At 44.8% G+C, this 24,984-nt stretch overlaps 1 protein-coding gene across 1 annotated transcript in view; it reads left to right on the forward strand.

Moving 5' to 3' along the window:
- IDUA (alpha-L-iduronidase) overlaps positions 1–24,984 on the forward strand; it is a 1,533,398-nt gene that overhangs the window by 746,656 nt on the left and 761,758 nt on the right. Inside the window, exon 6 of the mRNA XM_085640933.1 lies at positions 2,970–3,172. Within this exon, the coding sequence (XP_085497059.1) occupies positions 2,970–3,172 (203 nt within the window). The remainder of the gene's footprint in view (positions 1–2,969; positions 3,173–24,984) is intronic.

Here is a 24,984-nt window from a genome sequence, read left to right on the forward strand (position 1 = left end):
GCTCTCTCCAAGCTTTGATTTTGTATCTTCATTGAGACAGGCGCTCCTATGACTTTTCTTGGCACTGTCCATGAAGTAGTTACTTGGCGTGACTCTTTTAAATTTGTTTGCCATTCCTGAGAAGTCACGTATCGTTGGGATCCTGCTAAAGTAGTGATGACCTGTCTTGTACAGTTCTTGTTGTGGAATTTGTTGGCCCGAGTAGCCTGTCAGACGGTGTTCCTGTTTTCTTCATTCTTCATCTGTGCTCTGGAGTGTCGCATTTCGGTGGCACGCATTAGTGAGAGTGGAGGCGCATTATCCTGGGATGGCTGTAGGACGTTTTCTGCTCTGTCTTCTTTTGTTACCGCTGCCCTGAGGAGCCCTTTTCAGATTTTCATCATCGTAGGTTCCTGCACTCCCCCGCAGCCTACGCAGCATACACAGCCTCGCTTCTGTGCCTTGGAAGCCTCACTAACCGATCACCTGATCTTCGAGCAGCCGCAACCCCCCATCCATGAACCTCGGCAACGGATGTTGTCAGCGTATTTACTTCGCGCAGCCGCTTCTCTGTATCCAAAGGCCTCAGCGACGCTGATCACCCCAGCACAGCCTCAGGTTTACACGGTCTGCTTCTACGGATCCAGAGCCTCTGCCCTCCAGCCTCTAACGTCATAGGTGGCAACACCGCTTTTGTTTCCCCTCTGTTCAGGGTCTGTAAGCTTTATTCATATTCTTCACGCTTGCATCTTCATCTACACGGTGACACACGCACCGCTTTAGTGTGTCCTTTATACAAGGTGACACACACACACCTTTAATTAATCATTATGATTCTCGGTGACACACTGCCCTCAACTGTGTGTCACTTGCTCCACAGTGACACACACACCACATATTCACCAGATCAAGTATCATTCAGAATATTACTTTTGGGCCTGCTCCCCTCACTTGCCTATTTTTGTGATACTTATTTTAAAACTCCTATTGTGCACCTCTTGTACCAAGGAATTCTTTTGGTTTATGTATTATATTATGCAACGTATTTCATTCAATATTTAGTAGTAATTCCTTCTATATTGTGGGATTTGTATTGAAATATTCTTTTTTTTGTTTTTTAGTACCAAGTGTATCGTCCTATAAAACATGGCAAATACTGGGATCAGTCAACCCCCATCTTTCTTGAATAAAATTGATGAACCAGAAGTTCATTTGAAAGACTGGATAACATTGTTTTAATCTTATTTACTTGCTAAGGGGTTCATGGTCGCAAGATATACGAGACAGTACTAGAACCTGATTTTGAGGATGAGGATGAACAAGATTTATTTAGTGTCACACTATTGAAATTACAAATACACTTTGGGGGACAAGGTCAATGTAGTTCTAGAATGACATAAATTCTTTAGTCGTGTGCAAGGCAAACACAAGTCAGTTATCAACTATGTAGCAGCATTGAGGGGACTGACTAAACTCTGCGGCTTTGGGGAGCTTCATGATTCTCTTATAAGGGATCAGTTTGTTAGCTGCACTAAAAATAGCAGGATCCAAGAGAAGTTGCTAGCGAAGAACCCCACACTCAGAGAGGTAATTACTTTAGCACAATCTATTGAACACACGGCTAAATACATGAAAGAAATGAAAATTAATGATGAGATAGTAGGTTCTGTTCAAGATGGGGAAGTACACAAAGAAGTCTTTAAAGTGAAAAATAAAGATTTAACTGTTAGCAAACCTATAAAGGAAAGTACCAGACTTAAATGTTTCAGATGTTGTAGTAGTAACCACCTGGCTAATAGTTTGCAGTGTTCTGCCCGTAGTGCTATGTGTAAAAGATGCAACAGAAGAGGACACTTTGCCAGTGTGTGTAGGGATGGGGTAAACAACTAAGTTAAAGTTATTAATATTGATGGTGAACAACATCAGAAATTTGTGTTCCAAGTAAAAAATGAAGAGTGTACTTCCAATCCTAACTATCCCAAATGCACAGTTTTCCTTAATAAGCCTGTAGAAATGTTCGCAGATTCTTGTTCTCCGTTCGCATTACTTAATCACTCTGGGCCCGATTCACAAAAGTAATCTGAGACAAAATTCTAACTTTGCGACTTTCGGTTTTCACAAAAGGCATTTATGAGTAGTAAAGTTAGGATTCCTAACTTTTTGTGAATACTGAAAGTCATAAAGTTAGGATTTTGTCTCAGATTACTTTTGTGAATTAGGCACACAGACTACAAAGATGTGCTTTGAGGTTCGGATGTATCTATATGTGAACCTGATGTTTCACAAGAGGGGTACACTAAAGATCGAATTCCTCTGGTGGGAATGGTGAAAGTACACAAACTTTAAAGGGAGATCCACTGTGGGGAAGGTGTACATTGTCGAGAAAGGTTCTAAATTTCTAGGCTGGCAGAATCAGAAGGAGTTAGGCATTATACTTGACCCTAACAACAAATACCAGGTTATTCATGTCGAGTGTTCCACTATTAACTCTACTTTATGTGATGAATTTCTGAAATTATTTACTGAGGATCTTGGCTTGTTAAAAGATTTTCAACATAAAATAAAAGTCAAACATGGAGCTAAACATTGTACATAAACCTCGTCCGGTTCCTCACCCGGCCTTCTGTTCCTTCTCCTCTTCTTGGTTCCTCCCTTACCCTTGTTCCCCCTTCTCCCTGTTAAAAATGGAATCTCCTTCTGGAGTCCACAGTAGAATGTTGAGTTAGTTTCATTGAGTATAGTGAATGGGTGGAAAAAAGAACTGTTTCTTCTACCTCATTTACTTCTCTTCATTTCTTGAAATTCAACAGATTTGTTGTACTCGGATATAGTTCAAAATGTTTGAGAGAGATTTTTGCACATTGCTTTTGACGTATAACGTTTATGGGGTTCAAGTTATTGTGGTGAATTGCTGATCAACTTTGTAATGGTTTATTTAATTGTTTTGCGTGGCAGTAAAAACAATTAGAGTTCTATGTTGTGTTTTACAGGCTTTCAAAATTATTATGATGCATGTTCTGAAGGTTTAAAGGAAGCCAGCACCCTATTGAAATTTGGAGGTCCAGGAGACTCTTGCCGACCTTTGCCCAAATCACCCATCTGTTGGAATCTTCTTAATCACTGCTACAATGGCACAAATTATTTCACTGGAGAAACTGGTGTGCGATTGGACTTCATAGCTCTACATAAAAAGGTAATTTTTTGTGTGGAGTAGCAATTATAACAATTCAGGATTTGCAGTCTTTATCATCACAGTCACCAGAGCATTTCAAAAGACAGGTAAAGTTATATTTCAATTGATATTTTAGTATTGTATTAGATCACTCTAACCCTCAATTAAAAAATGACCTAAAGATATAATGGATTACATTCTCTGCAACATGGGAGGTTGGATTGGATTGGGAAGTCAGTTAGACGATGTGATTGGATTAGGATGTGTTGATACAGAAATATCTGCACATTGAGGAAAGGAATGTGTGTGTGTTAAATTTTTAGACTGCTAAAATTCAAGTGCAGTGTAGTATACGTTTCCTACCTTTAGTAATGTTCTTTCCCATGGATATGCGTCTTCCCGTGGATTACTTATGTAAACTGGATCTGGAAATTTTATAGTACCCTTCACCATTGCTCAGTGACTAACCTCAGCTTTGAGGGTGGGTGGCATCAAGGATTTAATATAGACTGTCATATATTTGATTATTTTGTGGCCTACAGACGCTAAAGACATAACTCCATGGGCCAAAGTATACAAATTTAAACAAGTAAATTCTGAATCACTCAGAAAGGGGAGGTGAGAGGGTGTCAATGAATTTGAAGGTAAATACATATTAATCAAAAAGAAAATTACCAGAGCTAATTAACTTTTTCTTCTAATGATTGCCCCACACCGATTCTTAAGGTGAACCCTTCCTAAAGATGCCATTATAATGAGTGGGGCTAAGTGAAGATAACAATACTATCACAAAGGAAAGCTCTTAAGGATACTTACCAAACTGTGATTCCCCTCTCAAGTGAGTACGCAAACAATACTGTTTAAAAAAGAGTGCAGACAAGACCAGGTAACCTCTTAGCAAATTGCCCTAATCAGAAGACCCTTTAAAAAGTCTTGCCTTTGGCTTTAAAACCAGATTGTAGGGCTTAGTGGCAAGTTTGTAACAAACCTGAACCACCTTGGAAATCGATCTCAAAATGGTTTGCCTTCTGAAAACCTTACAATGCCTTCTCTCTCATATTGTATGTCCGACTGTGGAGCGGTACGTAACGGCGGAATATGCGACCCTTGAACCTCTGATACAGAATAAAAATAATACAGAGGGAACTGGCGACGGTGATTTAAAGAGACATCGTCTCCCTGCAATCTAGAATATTAAATCTTTTTGAAGGATGGATAATTTCGCAAACTAAAGGATCCCACTGACATAACAGGGGATTAGCTCTGATTTGCACTTGAGGTGAATAACCTATTGGACTCCGGACAAGACTCAAGGAAAATTCAGTCTTAATATTGAAAGACATCACTAGTGGATCACCATATCCCATTGTTTTTAAAGAATTTTAATATCGCCAAGGACTCCATATGGCGTTGGAGGGGGGCACATAATTCAATACTTACCGCTAGGGTTACATGAATTTATATTATTAATAGGAGAGGCAATTATTATTCTAGTCCTGATGAAGGTGGTCTTCGAATAATTTACAACCACCAAAACGCTTCAACGGCCTTTTTCTTTAGGGTTATATTCAAGGAACTTTTTTGGGTCCAATCAAACAACTAATCGATGGACTCTCACTAAGTTGATTGATTCTTTTGAAATAACTAAATGATGATGTTTTTAATATTTCACATGCTTTTTGTCTCTCATGTATTCTAAGCGTATTGATTTTTATACTTTTTGTGCTTTTGTTTTGATTTAACTAAGAATAACCTAAAACATATTTTTTATAAAATTATTTTGTAATACTAGTTATAGTCTCTATCTATGTGTTTATAATTGTTCTTTTGGTCCGTTTTTGTGATCATTAAGAGATACCTGAGCGATTTGATGGTTGAGATATGGTCGAAAGAAATCAGAGATTAAATCTTTATAGTCCAAGAGAGTTCTCCTCATATTCAAGAGATTACCAGGACATTTAGAAGGTACTTTAATCTCCCTTTCCACTGTGAACCAAGGCACTGAGACCCTCTAATTCAGACACTTCATGCAGTCCCAACTCCGATGGGGATTGATGGTTGCTCTCCCACTGGGGACACCTCTAACCTTCCTGAGGCAGGTGGCTTTACCAAATCCTTCTAAAAACGAATGGTGGGTCTCTTCTCCTCTCAGGAGGAAGGGAACTGCCAAGGGACTTGGGTCTCATTCCCCCTTGTCAGTAAATAGGTTCTTAATAGCCAGGTTAAAACATTATGACAGCTGCATACATGAGAGACTGAAACTGAGAGAGAGATATAGGATATTTAGTAGCAGTCAGCAAAACTCCATACTTTGGCTTTGGTTGGCTGTGTTCTGAAATACAAGGTGTGACCTTGCCGCTGCTAGCCCACCCTCCAAATGTGCTACACCTTTTTATGGCTGTTTGGGATAGTTCACGCTTAGGCCTCCATAACTTTTTTCCCACATAGGCTTTCCATGCCTAATTTGCTTCTTTTATTTCCAACATCCTGGAGATTCTAAATGACCCAGGCTGTGTGGATTCCCCTGGAGGGGACTGAAAAATTAGCCATTATATAGCTACATTTGTGTGTGTGTGTGGGGGGGGGGGTGTTAGAGAAAAGGTTTTGTGGAAGAAAATGTATTTTCTTTCTTGCAAATGGTATCACCGAAAGGTTTGCATTGCTAAAATCATCTTCCCAGCTTTCAGGAACTGACAGACTTGATTGAGAAAACCACATTTTTCACCACAGTTTTCATTTTGGAATTTTACTGGGAGATAGCCAATTTTTCCTATTTTCTTGTGCTTTCAACCTCCTTCCAGTTTTTGGGGGAAAATTGTATGAAACCCATAGTGGATCCTAAAAAGCTATACATTTCTGAAAACTGGACACACTCTTGGTTGCAACATGGGGCCATTTGTGTAGATCGTTCAAGGTTTTATCAAAGAAACTAAGTGTTGAAATAAAACAATATTACACATTTTCGTCCATTTTTGTCAACAATTTCATTTGTAGCATTTTATCACAATGGCTGATTTACAAAATCAATATACCATTGCATCTGCTAGACCCTTCTGATTGCTGGGATATCTAGGGTTTGTGAGTTTTCCAACAACTTGAGGTACTTAGAGCTCATAACTGAGCTGCACATTGCAATGGTTTTTCATTGTGTACCGGGTATAGACCAATTTATATGGTCAAATATGAAGAGTGAAAAATAGGTATCAAGGAAACCTATGTATTTCCAAAAATGGCACAAGATATGGATTTTAGAAGCAGGGATTACTTGCGCATCTCTGAATTTGTGGATATCCATATTAGCAGGTGAATTAGAGGACCTTTTTCAAAATGTCTCCTTTCTTACACTGGCTTACTTTTGAAGTCCAAAATGTAGAGAAATACAATTTGTAATAACACTTATTATACTATTCTGTGTTCCCCTAAGTCTCCCGATAAAAATGAGGCCTTGCTTTTGTGGATAGGGCTAGTAGCTGTGACCAAAAAAGTGCCAAAACGCAACATGGACATATAAAATATTTCCATTGAAAGCTAACACATTTCTTTGCAATGTGCCTAGCTGTAGATTTTGGGCCGTAGCTCAGCCGGTACCAAGGGAAACCTAGCGAACATGCAAGTTTTTGATAACTAGAAACCTGGGTTAATCCATGGAGGGGTGACTTGTGTGGCTCTCAGTAGGTTTTCTTACCTAAAAGTCCTTGCAAACCTCAAACTTTGACTTAAAAAACACATCTTCCTCACATTTCTGTGATGGAAAGTTCTGGGATCTGTAGAAAGCAACTAATTTCCTATCACCTATTATTCCCCCAAGTCTCCCTATAAAAATGGTACCTCACTTATGTGGGTAGGGCTAGTGGCCGCAACAGAAAAGGCTCCAAAACGCAACATGGACACCAAATTTTCCACAGAAAATTGATCCTTTTTATCTCTCACCTAGGCAGCGCCTGCGCTGTCTCTTCAAGACATTTTGTATTCTGAATATGGGCTTTAAGCTCCACCCATTTCCAAACACTTCCCCGTTACATGTGTTGTAACTCAGTTTGTGAGCACTATTTTTTTCTTAAGCTGGAGCACTCAAGACCAATGCTCATAGTTTACAGAGCTCTGTTGTAAACAGGGCTGCAAAGCTTGCTCTTATTTGCCACATTTGCTGTGCATTCCAAGACCGAGGTCTGTATTTTTTTCCCCATCATTTTGTTTTTGCAGGAATGCTATGGACTACATCAACCGTAAACAGCTACAGACTTTACCCAACGCATTTACACAAGCAATTAAAATTGAATTTTTATTTTCATTAGACGTGTCCCTGTCTTGCACCTTTTAAATTTTTAAAGAAATTGCAAAGAAAAACAAAATATTAGGCAAAAAGTGCTAACATTACTTGCCATGAGCCACACTTGCGCAATGGCGTTTAAGTGCATCCTTCAAATCTAAATTACATACTCTATTAAAAGCAGCACGTGCTCTCCATTGCAGCCCTTTCCCCTTGTTTATTTACTTTGGGTGCCATGCTAATAAGTGTCTCGGCATTGTTTACTTTGCTTCCCATTGCAGCCACGTGGTCACACAGACTTTCCTACAAATAATATAAATTATAATATTGTTGGCAGAGATGCATAGCAGCATAGTCAGACTTGTTGGGGGCTGGTCGAAGCAGTACTTAACATATTTGTTGGTACTGCATATGCCTCAGGATGGCACAAGAAAACAACGATAAACACTGCCATCCCGCAATACAACATCACACTTCAACTTAGAGTGTCTGCGTGGAACAAACCCCGCATTGTGCGTTTTGGCCACTTATGATAATATCATTGTAAAATCGGAACTGGTATTAAGTCTCTGCTTGTTTTGTTTACTTTTGGCCAATCTCTCTCCAAGAGAACATTTCAGCAGTCCGTCCCCCACTGCTCCCTCTCTCCTCCCTTGTCTTTGGCCCCCACTGTCTGTTGTTGCTGCAACCCCTCCTCCCCTCTCGTGTTACATACCCTTAACCTTCATGTGATCAAATGACGAGAATGACCATTTAAATAGGAGGGCAATGTCAAGCAGTTATTTTGCTTCCACTGGGTCATAGACGATCAGGTCGTCAGTGCTGTTTTATTACCAAGAACTTAGATATAAGTAAAAGACATAGCCATTTACAATGCCAATATCTCTAACCCAAACTAATGCGAGACCTGTTGCATCTCAAATGCTTATTTTGCAATGTGGCTAGCTATGGATTTTGGGCCCTAACTCAGTTGGCACCTCGGGAAACCTAGCAAACCTGCAAATGTTTGAAAACTATACACTTAGGAGAATCCAGAATGAGGCGATGTATGGCTCCCATCAGGTTTTCCTACTCAGAAACCCTTGAAAACCTCAAACATTGACTGAAAAACACCTTATCCTCACATTTCTGTCATGGGAAGCTCTGGAATCTGCAGGGAACAACTAATTTCCCACCACCCACCTTTCCCCAAGTCTCCCGATAACAATAGTACCTCACTTGTGTGGGTAGGGCTAGTGGCCGCGACAGGAAAGGTGCCAAAACGCAATATATACACATCACATTTTTTCATTGAAAACTGACCCCTTTTTTTGCATTGTGCCTAGCTATAGATTTTGGGTCCCAGCTCAGCAGGCACATAGGAAAACCTGGAAAACCTGCACATTTTTAAAAACTAGATGCCTGGGAGAACCCAGATGATGTTACTTGCGTTGCTCTAACCAGGTTTTTTTACCCAGAACCCCTTTGCCAACCTCAAACCTTGACTGACAAAACACATTTTCCTCACATTTCAAAGATGGAAAGTTCTGGAATCTGCAGGCAGCAACTAATTTCCTACCAACAACTACCATTCCCCCAAGTCCCCCAATAGAAATGGTACCTCACTTGTGATGGTAAAGCTAGTGGGCGCAACATGAAAGACGGAAAAATGCAACATGAACGCATCACATTTTTCAATTAAAAAAGGACCATTTTCATGCAATGTGTCTAGCTGTAGATTTTGGGCCCTAGTTCTCTTGGCACCTATGAAACCCAGCAAACCTGCACATTTTCAAAAGATAGACACCTTGGCGAATCCAGGGTGTGGTGACTCCTGTGGCTCCAACCCATGTTTCCTACCCTGAAGCCCTTGCAAACCTCAAACTTTGTCTTAAAGAACACATTTCCCTCACATTTCTGTGACAGAAGGTCCTGGAATCAGCAGGAATCCACAAAAGTACTTCCATCCAGCATTCTCCGACTAATCCCAATGAAGATGCTGATCCACTTGTGTGGCTGGGTCTAGTGCCCATGACAGTAACCGATCAAACAAAGGTCAATGAGTGCTCCTTTGCGAGGACTCCAATTGATGTAAGTTGATCCTTTCCTGGTGCGAGCACTATGCCCAGCTACACAAGTGGGGCAGCATTTTTATTGGGACCAGTGAGAAAATGCTTTGTGGTAGGAATTTGTGAATTCCTTATGATTCTTGAAGAATACATCACAGAAATGCTAGGAAAATGTGTGATTTTAGACATTTGAGGTGTGCAGGGCATTGTGGGTAAGAAAACTTTATGGGATCCATGAAAGGCACACCACCCTGTTCTCCCCTGGGTATCTAGTTTTCAGAAATGCCTGGGTTTGGTAGGGTTTCCTGTGTGGCTGCCTAATCCAAGCCCAAAAACTGCAGCTACCCCTTTTGTTGATGGTGCCAGATAACACCCTGCACTTTTACAACCATTAGGTCCACCCACACCAGTGAGGTATCATTTTTATCAGGAGATATGTGAGAACTCTGGGTGGCAGGAAGTTTGAGGCTCCCAGCAGATTCCAGTACTTTGAGGGATCCACGGGAGCCACCCAGGAGTACCCCTGGTGTCTAGTTTACAAAAACATCTAGATTTGGTAGATTTTCCCCTGCGACAATGTACGCCCTGGCAGAGAAAGAAGGAAAAGACAAATATTACTGCACAACCATCTACTCTTCAAGTACACACATACTGGTTAGATTTGGCATGAGAGTGAGTGAAAAGTTAAAAATGTTAATTTTATTGGCAAAAGATTTCACAAAAATGATTTTCAGTATTAATAATTGGAAGTTCAGAATGCTGAACTAATGACTCACAGCTTGTGAGCTGTAAAGCCACAGCAAGGCACCAACCACTTTACAGGCTATTCACACACCTTTCATGCGTGACTCACACAAAACTATTCACAGCGCCAGCTGCTGGCCCAGCACATACAACACTTACATCGGCAAACAGTGATCTTCAGGGCTCATCACTTTTATATGCCCACAGGACTGACACAGCTATCACCCCGATAGCTGACGGACTGTGTGGGCTGGCTTTTAGCTTGCAATGTGTGTGTAGTGACCAGCATCAAGTCACTACACACACACCGCCAGCCAAATGCCAGCTCACACTTACCACCAGCCAAGCGCCAGTTCACACACAGCGCCAGCTAAGCGCCATTTCACACACACACTGCCAGCCTAGTGCCACTCTACACACACCGCCAGCCAAGCACCAGTCCACACACAGACCATCAGCTTTTTTTTTTAAACAAAAAAAAAAATAAGTCAAACTAATTTGAAGGATATGAAAAACCAACTATGACTACAAACACAAGAGGTCTAACTAAATACATCAAACTACTGCCAACTGTGAAACTGTTGTAGGAATTCTACTCGGGAACACAACTATGCTTGGGACCATAGAACGTCAGTAGGTAGGGACTGAACCACCATACCACCTCAGTATCCATGAGCCCGGGTCCGACAAGCTATATTATCTCACTCGTCCTCCTAACCATATCCAGAGAGTCAAGTGAATTGACACCTCAGAACACAACACTCCCAACCCTCTCAGGGATCGCGATAATTGGACACCCCCTTTCGCTCTCACACTCGTACTCATTCAAAATAAGATATAACAGAGACACAAAGGAAGTTTGAAATGTTTATTTAAACTATTGTGGCCTAAAAGCAGTATTTGTGCCACAGTTAGAAAACAAATGCCAAACAAAAATACAGTCAGCATAGTCAGTAAACAATATATTATGAAAAGCCCTGTCATATTATAAAACAGATTAGCCTAACTCCCCATCCCTTCTACAGAAGCTGAATGATTATACAACAAAGATCTCCAGGATTAGTAGTGGACCCCGCATCTTAGCATACACAGTTGGTCGTTCACCATCTCCGGTTCAATGGTGATCTCCTCTCAGAAAGTCTCTCTCTCTATATCTGTTACATTACTGCACATACCTATATGACAAGGCGAATATACTCACAAACAACAGCTGTACTTGTGTTGTGTCTAGGTGCTAGTGCCTGGTCAGAACAAAATAACAAGGGACATTGTTGTTTGACCTTGTCTGCTGTGTTCAGACTAAGTCCCAGGAAAGAACAGAATGTGAAAACAGCTGCAAGCTCTGTGTGAAAATACAATGTGGCACAAAGATGTCTTGTTTATATAGTAACGTGCACATTGCAAATACGGCCTGTAATGTTCCCAGTTAGGCTAACATAAGGAAAACTTCAATGGGCCATGCACTGAACACATGACAGCCTCCCCTTGGTCAGGAAGGTAGCACGGAAAATGATAACAGAATTAGGAAGGTAAACAAACTCAAAGCAGTTCTCAAGAACTAATAATCAAGAAGGGCATGTAACGGGCAGTTTGTTAAAGAAAATAGCCAACCCTTGCATATCAGCGGCATCCAGTATGTGATCAGCCATTGCGAAGGACTCTGACGGAGTCTGACACCCCATAGGAGGATAGGACCACAGCCCAAATCAGAAGTTCTAAAGAGCATACATGAGCATCAGTCTCAGCTAATGCGGAGATAGTCATCGGGCACCCTGCGTTGATTTCAATGAAACTTTGATCCAGTAATCTCTGTGCCGTTGCACAGGAATCCTCGTTGGCCATTGGCTCCAGACTTGGATGATGTAGAAGTCGCAAACCCCAAAAAAACAGTCTGATAATGGGCCACTAAAGGACTCATCAGCAGTTCAAAATCCAGGGCAGCGGGTGTCCGCAAAGCCAGGAATATGTCCAGTGCCCATTGAAAGGGATAACGGATGAAATGAAACATAGGTTGCATGCAGGTGAAATAAGCATATCGAAATGTTAAACACCATTCCTCACCCAACATTTGCAGCAGAAGTATCCCAAAGATCTGAAGCATAGGCTCACAGTAGATTTGGAGCAATGCCAGCTCCCGGGCGTACATTACGGAACAGTGGCAACAGAACGAGAATGCCTCCAATGAAGAATAGCAGCAACTGGAACCCACCAAACACGCTGAAAAAAATGAGGTGTATAAAAGCCGGAATTACTCTAAAAATGGTTTGGAAAGATGGCACGAGGCCAGAGCCTACAAGATTAAAAAAGTGGGCTAGGCCCGCTGTCAAATGTCAAGGTACTTATAGAGCGCACTGTCACCAGACGGCCACCTTGCGGTGTCGCCTTTGCGGTTTCCTGGCGCTGATACTCATACCGCTGTGGAACCCCTACTGTCTTTCCCTGTGAAGTGTCCACTCCTGGGCCCCCCCAGGGTGAAGCCAGGCATCCTTAGCACTGTTGGGGCCGGTGTGGAGGCTAAGCAAGCTATTGCCCAGAGTTGCAGCGTGGGGCCTGTGATTAGAATAGGCACCGAGACGAGAATAGACAGGTCCGAGGAAATTGAGCCCGAGCCCCGCTGAGGCAGGAATCGAACCCTGGTCCCTGGCCAGAACTCTGCTTCAGGGTCTGCCGCTCTAACCATTGAGCCACACTCCTCCGCTGTATCAGAGGCATTAAATATATGATATATTTGTTTTTTTAAATGAAGGGGAAGATTTGTATTTAACAATGATTGTATTTCACTTGAAGTTCTAGCCACCTGAAATTCGAAGGTCTCACGGGCAGATGTGAGAGCCGCTTCTTGTTGGAACAATAATGCTTTGAATCTGTTTAGCTTGTTAAATCTTGCTTTCAAAGTTGAAATGGAAGGCTACAACAAGCTAGCTACACTCCCACGAGGAGGCGGAAAGAAGACATTGTTGTAACAAGTGACTAACTGGGAAACGGATACAATATATGGGACTCCCACCCGCATACCACCACAGTCTTGATTATTACGTATAAGATAGCTTCCATTTGAAAGTATTGTACTGAAGGGGAGAATTGCGGGAACAGGAGCTCCTTTTAAATAACAAGCCAAATAGGGTGCTAAAGCATTACAGGTGCTGTGAATTTTAACGTGCTGACAGACAAGTTAATGTCTGGCAGTAGAGTCACATTCCTCTCCCGTAAGAAAATATGCTCTATCAGCACTTTCACAGCGATAGGTAAATGGCAGGGACCATAACTCATGTATGTAGCTGCTCCCAAGGGGTTCATATCTACCTATTGGAAAATGCTTCATACAAGCTGTAAATTGAAAAGTCGAGATGGGCAATGAAATAACACTGTCTATTACCACACCGCTGAAGGCGTTTTGGCTAAAGTGAATGGGAGTTGCTCTAATTTTTTTTTAATGCAGCATGGTGTAAGTTGCGTCTTTCATAGCCATTATTTGTTGTTTGTGTGTTAAAGTGAATGGCAGAAACAAAGCAGTACAGTTCAGGTAATGCCAAGGAATATGTCAATTTTTGAGTGTTTGACGTGTCCAACTAAAGTGCATAATAGATCTTAACTTACTTTGACCATGATACAATGGTTTTTTTATTTTATATATTTCTTTTTTTATTTCAATTGCCCGAGAAATATGTAATCAGAACAACAATAACAAGTCGTACTTAGGTCAATCATGGTAATTCGTCTTTTCTCAGCCCCGGTAATCCCACATGTCATCAATACATTTTCAATATGCATGCGCAATGTCCTATTCAATTCCCCTATTTACTGGAGATGTCCAAGTTCCCCTACCTCGCACCTTCCAATAGTGTCCATTGACCATCTGGTCGCAGCTAGTCCTGCGCTCTGTCATCTATGGTTTGAGGACCCTCATCACGACAGACTAAACCATAGTGATTCAGCCAATTGCTACATATCCTAGTAAATCTCTTGGGACACCCTCTACTCCTGTGTGTAGCCCTTCCATGTCTCTTTTCCATTCGTGCAGTGTCGGGGTGTCTTGTGTGCCCCGATATTTTGCTTTATCGCGTTTTGCCACTACTAGGCCCAGGGCACTAAAAAGCAACTCAGGTCTGGCCATGTCAACATCACATGGGATGCCCAAAAGGATGAATTTCGGGTCTGCTGGGAGCATAGGTCCCTCGAACATGCACTCCTGAGCGCACGCACATGTCCTTTCTCCAGCGCGTCCACACTGTTCCAAAGCGCGTATGTCAGTAAGAGATAATTTGCAGCCATGTAATTAAAGATCACAGGAGCTGCTCAAACAAGCATTGGCATAGCCAATAGGTCTCACCTTTGGGACCTGCTGCAGAACTAAATACTTATAAGGTCCCAAAGGCGAGACCTATTGGCTATACCAATGCTTGTTTTTCTCAGCTTGGCCTGAGCATTACCTGATCCTCATTGTCTGCCATTTTAGCCCCGCCCCTATTGATTAACATTAGCCACGCCCCTTCATTTGCCAGGTTAGCCCCCCCTGGAAAAATTTCTGCGGACGCCCATGGATGCAACCTAGCAAGTACGCGCCTCAGTGGCCAGAAAGACCGGTTTGAGGCGGAGTCTCCTTTGAAAGTCTAGGGCAGGACAACTGCATAACAAGTGTAACCATAATTCGTGTTTACATTGACATACCCTGCAGTCTCTATTGCCTCCAGGTCCCGCCCAGGCTGGATTAAAGTCTTTTATTGGGAGCACTAGTAATCTTATATAAAGGATCTGTCTTCGTATCTTCCTACTTTAATCTAAGCAAGAACTTTTATAATGCTATAAAGAAGACACTGAACATAGTTCACGTTATTTAGACAGCCACGCATGCGCACGAGCGCGCGCACACACACACTTAACAGGCATTGTTTTCCATGCAGACGAGAGATTGTCCATTGTCTTCAACTGGTCCAGGTCAGCAACCATGCTTTGATACTGCAGAACTGAAGTCTCACCAAACCCATGCTTCCATCTGTCGGCGCATACTGATGCCGAACTGCGCAGCGTAGTCAGTCTGTGAATTATTTTAATGGGGCCCAAGGACTTGAAAGCAATCCGTCACAATTCATTAGAAAAGCTTAAGGCTTTGATGACATTAACCATCATGAGATATTCTGCTTTGGTGCAGGGCGGTTAAAACGGGCTTTCTTGGGAATTTCGTCCTATTTGAGCTTTAATTAACAAGCACTTAACGCAAAGTGTTGCAGAATTGATGGCGCAGAGGGTTTAAGAAGCTTCAATCAGCGGAACATTCAAAGAGTATGTTTCCGTACAATTCCATGGCGTAAGAGGAGAAATGTAACACGGCGGCGCGTTCCATAACTTGTAAATCATGTTTCTAATTGCCCACCTCAACTAGTTAGGGAGGGATTGTAAGCATCGCCAGACATCAGTGCTCGGAGCCCTAGAAAATAAAATCTCAGCTGTGATTCAGAACTGAGATGCACAATTGAATGCGCAAAAAAAATATGCGAAGTAAATGCATTTGCGATGTAAAAACATCGCACTAAAAGCATGCGTAGTAATGGCATGCGAAGTATCGTCTTATATTCGTTTACTATATGTCCATCATGCTGGCCAGTCATACCACACCCCCACCATGGATTTGTGTTTACATTCATTCATCTGAGTGTGGCACTAGTGAAACTAGCAACTATACACTCTTTGGTTATTTGCCTTATTTATAGGTCTGGTCTAAAGTCTCACCAGTATCGTGTCAATAAAAAAAATTAAAAATTTAACAAATAAAAGATACATACATGGAAACATATATTTACATAGAGGGGCTTTTGGTCACCACTGTTTAGGTACCATTTGCAGTTTTCTTCCACCCACAACAGCAAACAGTGTGGGCCAGTCTTATTCAAAACTGCCATTTTACACTTTGAATTATGGCATTTTTATTGATCACATGTGCACATCCACCTAAAGAATAGTACAGTTCAGTGCCAAACACTTCATTTTTGCCCATAAAAAAAAAGCATATGCCCACTATCTGTGTCAATTTACTTTTTGTTATAACATATAATCTTTTAATTTCAGTTTTATATCAGTGCAAAAAAATGCACCAAACATTTATTAAATTATGTGCTAGCAAAGGCCATACTTTTTGGCTTGTCCAGTGCTTGTTGTTAATGAAATTGCCCTCTTAAAGCTGTATCCTTTCTAATGACTAAACAGTCTTGGGGGAAGTCTTAGAATCTCCTATCTCGTCTTTGACTCCTGGCGCCAAATTGACGTTACCGTGGGAGGAGATTAAAGATGCTATTGTGTCATTGTCTGTAGGAAAGTACCCTTGTGCAAACGGGGTGCTGGGGGACCTGTTTAAATCTTTTATGAATTTCTGGGCCTCTCTTCTTGCGTTATAAATTATTGCGGCCTTTAGAAGATCCCTTCCGCAGGCATGACGCAATTCTATTATTATGCGTGTTTAAAAAGTGGGACAGGAATGGCCCTTCTTGTTATATGCTCATTTATCAAATCAATGAGGAAGTTAAGATAACAGACATGGCCCTATTGAAGAGGCTCACCCACTGGGCTGGGAAACATAACATCCTATCCGATATTCAATATGGATTTAGTCCGGGGAGGTACACTGTGGAGCAGAATCTTAACCTACACCTTGTAATTCACAAATATAGTAGAGCCAGAGGGAGTTCTCTCCATCTTGCTTTCATGGATCTCAGTGCCGCCTTAATTAGGTCAGCAAGGATCAGCTCTGGGGGAAGCTGGGATCCATGGGGGTGGAACAGTGTTTGGTGGATTTTCTTAGGGAATTGCATCGGGGACTGGCGGCTTCAGTCTGCTATGGTACCAATAGTGAATACTCGAAGCACTTTGCATTTAGAACGGGGGTGCAGCAGGGTTGTATCTTGGCGCACTTTCTTTTTATTATGTATATTAACCGATTAGAGATGGTTCTTTCCGTGCTGGGCATAGATGTCCCAAGAGTCAGGGTTAGATTGCTACAGACTCCTTAATGTGCAGACAACGCTATTTTAATTGCCTGCTCCGCCATAAGTCTGCAGCGGTTTTTAGACCTCTTTGCTGATTTTATGGGCATATTGGACTTACTGACTAATTTTTTTAAATCGCACGTGATGATATTAGGGCCAAAAAATACGAAAAGTGCCACTTTTTCCGTGTGGGACAGATTTTAGGTAAAGTTGATATTTTACCTATTTAGGAATTTTAATAGACTCCGGGCTTAATTGGCAGCTCCTTATAAAAAAGAATACTGGAAGCCTAAAGAGAGCAAGCGCTGGGGTAAATGACTTCTCCTCACATTTAGGCCACTAGCCTTTTAAAACCTTGTTGGAAATCTACAAAGCCAAGAGCATCCTAATCTCCCCTTTTCGTTGTGAGATTTGTGGTCTATACGAAACTAGGCTCAATGATGGTGGTGAAGAACACGTTTTGTAGGGCTCTTCTGAGAGTAGGGCAAAGTACCCCTGTTAAATGGTAGCGGCAGTTTCAGTCGATAACCTTTCAAGTATTTGCCCGGCGGTAATCGCCTCTCATACCACTCGATAATTTACCAATGAAAGAGGCAGGCGCCGGAGACTGGAAGGCAGGAAACAAAGTTTTATTCCGTCGGAGCAGAACACATCAGATCAGACAGCAAGGTATCGTCACGAGGTGCTCTAACTGCATCTCTGAGACCTGGTCTCTTATACACCGGTTTATTGCTTTATTACACATAGTACATTCTTGAGATTCCCTTGATGCATGAGAGAACATCTCCTGAAGCCCCGGCTCAGATCCGATCCCACACATAGTTACAGTAGAGGTTCCCACCTTACCCGCAGTGGGAGATGGCTATCGCGCAGCAGGGAATTCCGCCAATTCCCGGGGGTGTGTGCGACCGGCCGGGTCTCAGGGGGTAGGGGCTTTGATCCACTGTAATCCCTTTGATGTGGGGTGTTTCCCTTACAGTAGGGGCAATAAACTGCATCCGCAGGGCTAGGTGATGGCCTGGGACCAGTTCGGACAATGGGGCGCAGAGGAAGGGGGTTATCAAAGGAGCGGCATGACCATGTATGGGATGTCGGTCGGATGTGGTTCCGTAGCAGGGTCGCGCTGAAGGAGAGGGTTTATGGCCCGTGTATGAGAGAGCGGGGGTTGCCGGCGCGCGGGGGATGTTCGCGGCGCCAGGGGAAAGCGCTGGTGATCGAGAATGAGCGGGGAGAGAGTGGGGTGCCTAAAATGGCGGCCGTGCATTCGCTGTGCGTGGCGCTGGGGAGAGGCAAGTTGGCGCAGATAATGTTCAGTTTGCAAGCTAAATTTCCACAGTCCTCCCTTTTAACATATCTCGCCAGCTTGCCTAGTTTGGATCTATCCCCATAATACCCCGTACTTCCACCTCATTCAGAGCTTTCATTCGCTCTGTTTCAAAGTCCAAAGTCTTAGGGCAGATGCAGTTCATAAAAAGCGAACATAAAGGTGGCAGACACTGAATCCCCAAGCAACATCCACATAGTATCACAATTGGTATGAGGATAAATGAAAACAGCCTCCATCCCCAACTTTTAATAGTGTCCCAAAACCAACTCCCCAGTGACCATTCTTCTTGCTCTTGATGGACCTCTGTGGACAGTCTGTGGAGGTGTTCAATTGCTTTGTAGACTGAGGGTGAGTTATCCGGTACGTAGGTACAACAGCTGGACCCAATGATGCGGCATGCTCCTCCACGATCAGCCAGAACCACATCTAGAACGAGGCGGTTCTGAAGAGCCACCAGGCGGACGGCCTGAAGCTCAGCGGTGTTGTTGGCGAGGGCGCCAGCTGTAATGTTCATCGCCGTCTCGACTGCCTGGGTTAAGTGGCGGATGGCACGGCTGTTTGCCATTGGACCCCAGAGTGGAACAAGGCCTTTCACTGCGTCCATGAACTGTGCTCCGGCGGAGTCGGCTTGCACAATGTCTTTGGCCCGCTTCTGTCGGTGGTGGTTTGCTGGAGCCACATATGTCGGAGGAAGGACAAAGGCGATGTAGCAGGTGCCTCCCCAACCTTTCGGAAGCCAAGTGTAGGCCTTAGTACCACAGACGAAGTACATATTCGGGGAGGCAACAAAGGAGGGTGGGTCAACTGAGTCCAATGTTTGGGTGATGAGGCAGGAGCTGTGGCCCACCAGCTGCGTCCCCAGGCCTTCGAGGCACACAAATCCAGTGATGTTGATGACGGACAGGGCCACTGTTAGGGTGGCGGCCGTCCGTTTCCGGAGGTAAGAGAAGGTGGGTCTGGCTGGGTTGTTGAACACCTGCATTTCAACTCGTTCTTTGGCAGGGATGTCCATGTGAAAGGAAGTGTTCGATCTCAGAGGGCAGAAGAGGGCAGAAGTTCTTCCAGTTTTGTTCAGCCAGAACCCATGGTAGAAGTGTGACATGGTTCTGCCGGAAGTGGCATTGTCCTTGTAGCTTTCTTGCAGGAGGATTAGCCAGGCGAGGCAGGAACCATGGACAGAAAAAGGTGAAGGGATGAAAGGGATAGAGTGTCCAGTGGCATGTGGCAGCAATCCACAGATCCAGCAATTGGTGGCGTTGGCAGCAAGATTGTGTTGGTGGAGCAACTGCACAAAAGAGTTATTCCAGAACTCCTTACGCCTTTCTCGGAGTTGGGGTGAAAGTGAGATCAGATGGTGTTCTTTCGTGGTGGTAGGTTGAACGGTGGTCAGCAATATCTTATGAGCGGGTGTGCCCTCCTCCATGATCCAGAAGGTGGCCACGAGGAGAAGGCAAAAGAGAAGGGTAATGAAAAGTGCGATAGTCTTGAAGCTGTGCATTCGGTCAGTCTTTGGGTTTTTGTAGTGGATCTTCGGACGTCCGGTTGCTTCCATCATCTTCATGTCGGGCGCTTCCATCACCTTCAAGAGACTCGGTAGCGGGCAGAACCACAGACTTCGCTTAGTTTCTCTCCCGGTGGCCTTTGAGGTGACTAGGCTACCGCTCTGAGATTTCCACTTAGCCTGTGGTCTGCTTAGCCGAAGGTCTCTCCTTTCGTCGCAAGTTATACCCTTCCTTGGATGGCACGGTGGGATCAGGATATCTTACTAACTCGAGTGTCTCTGTATCTGGGCAGCGGCTCAGGGATGGTCGGTCTTTTTCCAGAAGTTCTTCTTGGGCGGTGATGTTGTCCGTGGTTGTCAGGGTCGGTGATACCTTCTTGCAGTGGTGTGCATGCAGCCAATTGCGTTTCCCCTCCACTCGAAGAGCTGTTCGGGTGGTGATCAGGACTTGCAGGGGGCCCGTCCACCGGGGCTCCAGACTCTTGGTGCGCTGGAAGTTACGCACTAAGACGAAGTCACCGGGTTGGATGTCGTGTCCCGGGCCCCTGGAAACATCGGGAATGGCGTGCAGCACCTGCTGATGGATAACAGACAACGTCTTAGTTAGGTTATACAAATAGTCAGACATGAGGACGTCCGGGACGTCGTGGATGGATGTTGGTTTTGGTGCAGTCCAAAGGTTCATGGGCCGCCCAAAGACGACCTCGTAGGGGGTTAAGTGGTGTTTGGTGGGGGTGGAACGCATTGATAGCAATGCTAGTGGGAGAGCGTCTGGCCATCTTAGTCCTGTGGTGGCGACTATTTTTGCTATCTTAAGCTTCAATGTGGCATTGTGTCGCTCAACCAGGCCTGCAGATTGGGGATGGAAGACCGCATGGAATTTCTGTTTTACACCCAACCCCTTTAAGATGAGTTGGATAACTTCGGCTACGAAGTGGGGGCCGTTGTCGCTCCACAAAATTCGACAAAGGCCGTATCGGGGGAAGAATTCCTTCAGTAGTACTTTTGCAGTAGTCATAGCGGTGTTGTCGTGGGTTGGGTAGGCTTCCACCCACTTGCTGAAGGCACACACAACGACAAGTACGTACTTCAAACCTTGGCACCTTTCTAACTGGACATAGTCCATTTGTAGGACTTCAAAAGGGTGATTGGGGACCCCGAACCCTCCCCGGGGTACAGCAGTTCCTTTCCCAGGGTTGTGTTGGAGGCATACTAGGCATTGTTGGACCAGACGTTTGGCTGAGTCTGGGATCTTGTCGTTGTGCCAGACTTTGGAGACGAGTTCGATCATGGGGGCAGACCCTATATGTGCGGGGGAGTGTGCCATGGTCAGCATGGGGATCAAGTATGAGTCTGGTAGCAACCATTTGTTCGAGTCCTTAGTCCGCCAGCAACCATCATCGTCCTTCAATCCCACCCGTGCCCATTCAGCTAACTCGTGTGGTGTACTGGCTAATTGGATGTCCCTAATCGTTTCCCCAGCATCCTTCCATTTCTCAGCTTGTGACCTGGTCACGTACATACGGGTCGTGGACCTATTCTCGGCTGTGGTTCGGGCAGTAATGTCAGCTAGTGCATTTCCCTGTCCTATAATGTCTGTCACTTTCTTGTGTGCTTGGCATTTGATCACAGCCAGCCGTGTGGGGAGGAGGACCGCTTCGGTCAGGGCAGAGACTAGATCTCCATGCAGGTTGGGTGTGCCATGAGAAGTCAAGAATCCCCTCTCTTTCCATAAGAGCCCAAAGTGGTGAACTACCCCGAAGGCGTACTGACTGTCTGTGTAGATGTTTGCGGTTGTCCCTGCTGCCAGGATGCAGGCTCGTGTGAGAGCAATTAGTTCCGCCGCCTGTGCGGATCGCTGTGTGATGCGGGCTGTCTCAACAACTGTTCGGGCTGTGGTGACTGCATAGGCAGCTGAGGTGGTGCCATCGGGGAGCTTGATGCATGAGCCATCCACCCACAGTTCTCCGTCAGGGTCCGGGAAGGCAGTATCTCGGAGGTCGACCCTACTCTTGGTCTGTTCGTCGGTGAGGGTCACACAGTCGTGTATAGGGGACGCATTGGGATCAGTGTCAGGGAGAGGTAGTAGGGTAGCTGGATTCAGAGTGGTGCATCGTTTCAATGTGATGTGGGGGGCAAGCAGAGTCAGTTCGTAACCGGTCAGTCGTGCGCTAGTCAGGTGTTGAGTCTTGGTCTGGTTCAGGAGGGTGTCAACCGCATGGGGTACCAGTACCGTGAGGGGGTTTGAGAGTACGATCCCCTCGCTTTGCCGGATAGAGATAGCCGCGGCGGCTACTGCTCGAAGGCATGCGGGCAAAGCTCTGGCTACAGGGTCAAGAGTGGCAGAGAAGTAGGCACAAGGGCGTTGTTTAGGGCCTATGGACTGGGTTAGGACAGACAACGCACATCCCTCCCTTTCGTGGGTGTAGAGGGAGAAAGGCTTAGTGTAGTCTGGGGTTCCTAGGACTGGGGCCGAACAGAGGGCGTCTCGTAATTCTTTGAAGGAGGATTGACATTCGGGTGTCCAGGGGAGGGGGAAGGGGACATCTTTAGCCAGCAGGGAAAGCAGAGGTTTTACGATAAGACTGAAGTTGGGCAACCACTGTCGACAAAAGGAGGTGAGGCCTACTAGGGACCGCACTTGCTTCTGAGTTTTGAGAACAGGGGTTTCTAGGATGGTCTGAATTCGGTCAGGGGTAAGTTTCCTCCCGTCTTTGGATAGTAGGTGGCCTAGATACGTTACTTGGGGCTGGCAGAATTGCAATTTCTTTCTGGAGACCTTGTGACCGTTCTCCGCAAGGAAGCGGAGGAGGTGAATGGTGGCTGTGACGGCAAGTGGAGTGGTGTCGGCCGCCAAAAGAATGTCATCGACGTACTGTATCAACACCACTCCATCGGGTAGTTGGACTGCATCTAGCTGTCTCTTGAGGGCTTGGCTATAAATGCTGGGACTCTCAGTGTAGCCTTGGGGTGCCCTACAGAATCTGTATGAACGGGCTTTTAGGGTGAAGCCGAAGAGGTAACGGCTGTCTGGGTGGATGGGGATGGAGAAGAATGCGTTTTTGAGATCAATAACAGTAAAGGTGGTGGCTTTGGATGGAATCAGGGTGAGGATGGTGGTGATGTCTGAGACCACGGGGTACTGGGGTATGACTACTTTGTTAACCTCTCGCAAATCAACAATGAAACGGTAGGCTTTCTCATCTCCCTCGCCTTGCTTCTTTACAATGGGTAGGATAGGGCTGTTGCAAACATTACTGACTACTTCTTCTACCACTCCTGCCTCGACTAGGGACTCGATGATTTCCACCAATGCCTTCTCGCCTTCGGGTGATATCCGATACTGTGGAAGCTTTGGGAGCACTGCGTCTGGTCGGACGGTTATGTGTACTGGGTCAATCACCATGCGCCCTACATCTGAGTCGGTTTTAGCCCATAGATGTGAAGGTAATGTATCGAGTAGGGACATGTCAGCATCGGTTATAGAGAGCATACGCCGTGTGTGACAGGGTCTGGACAGATCTGGGTTATCGTGTAGGATGACTCGAACTCCGTCTGGGGAGCATCTGATGGTAGCTCGAAAATGTTTTAGCAAATCAAGTCCCATAATAGCATCGGGGGTGTTGGAGGAGAGCAGAAAGGTCGTGTCAGTGGTATTATCTTCTAAGTCAAAGGAGATTGGTGCTGATAAGGGGTTAGTGGAGGGCGTTCCATCGAAGCCTATTGAGGTTACATGTGAGCCAGACAAGGGTGCCCTAGGGATCAGTCGTTTGGATAACGCACTACGTGTCGCCCCAGTGTCTACCAGGAATGGAGATTTTGTGCCCAAGACCTTGGCAGTGACGTAAGGACCTTGCTGGTTAACACGGAGTTCGACTGGATCCCTCCCTTGCCCCTGGCGGTCCTATGCAAAGTCATGGGTGCTTTCGTAGTCGGACTGCTGACACTGGTTTTGTCGGGGGCGATCAAAGGTGTTTGGTTTGCCTGGCCTGACGTTGGTTGCGTCGTTCGTGTGCCCTCGTCCCTGTCCTCTGTTTCTGGGGTCATATGCTGTGTCTCTGGGATCCCTATTTTTGTTTAGTTCCAGAAGGACCGGGCACTGGGATTTCCAGTGTCCGAACCCTCTACAGAACGCACATTGGTTCCCATCTAAGTCTCTCCGTCCGTTGTAGGGTGCAGGTGTATGGTCTCTAGGGGGTAGCTTTCTAGGGGCGGTTGGTTGGTAATTCTCTTTCGGGGGTTCCCTTCCTATGGTCACCCCTTGCAACTGCGCTATCATTACCCTCTCCTTCAGTTCCTTTTTCTTCTTCTCTGACGCCCTATCGTTCTCGTTTTTCTGATTTTCGTAGTATTGGGCTATCTGGAGAATTGCTGCGGATTTGGAGGCTGCCCAACTACTCTCGCTGGTCTGTAGTTTTTGGGAAACTTCTTGTGACAGACCCTTCACATAATTCTGGACAAAGAGGTGATGTCCGGTTGCGGTGGTCATGTCTTGGCCACTGTAATCGGAAAACACAGTCTCGAATAGGGAGAAGTATTCAGACACATCCTCCTGGGGTTTCTGGCGGCAAGCCGTCACTATCGACCAGTCTACCTTTCTTTCTGGGATTAGAGTCTTCAGCTTTAGTACAATCTTGTCTGGGAGCTCTAATATGGCTTTCGGGGGTTTCTGTCCTGGTTCTCGCTGCTTATCTATGGTATCGAGTTGTACCCAGGTATATCCGAACGGCTCAGCGTGGTCAACTTTCCGGATTTGTTTCCACACATCAGCCATCAGACATAGCCCAAAGAACAAGTCGATATCTGCTAAAGTCATAATCGTAGAACCTAAGGCTGTACCCAGTTCAGTGTAGAAGGCAGTCGGGTTCTTTCTTAAGTCGGGTAGAGTTTTTCTAAAGGTCAAAATATCTTGCCGGTCCCACGGCTGGTAGACCCAGTTATATACAACCCTCCCATTCGCATCTTG

Source organism: Triturus cristatus, chromosome 2_2 (genome assembly GCF_964204655.1).
Source record: "Triturus cristatus chromosome 2_2, aTriCri1.1, whole genome shotgun sequence".
NCBI classification, from domain to species: domain Eukaryota; kingdom Metazoa; phylum Chordata; class Amphibia; order Caudata; family Salamandridae; genus Triturus; species Triturus cristatus.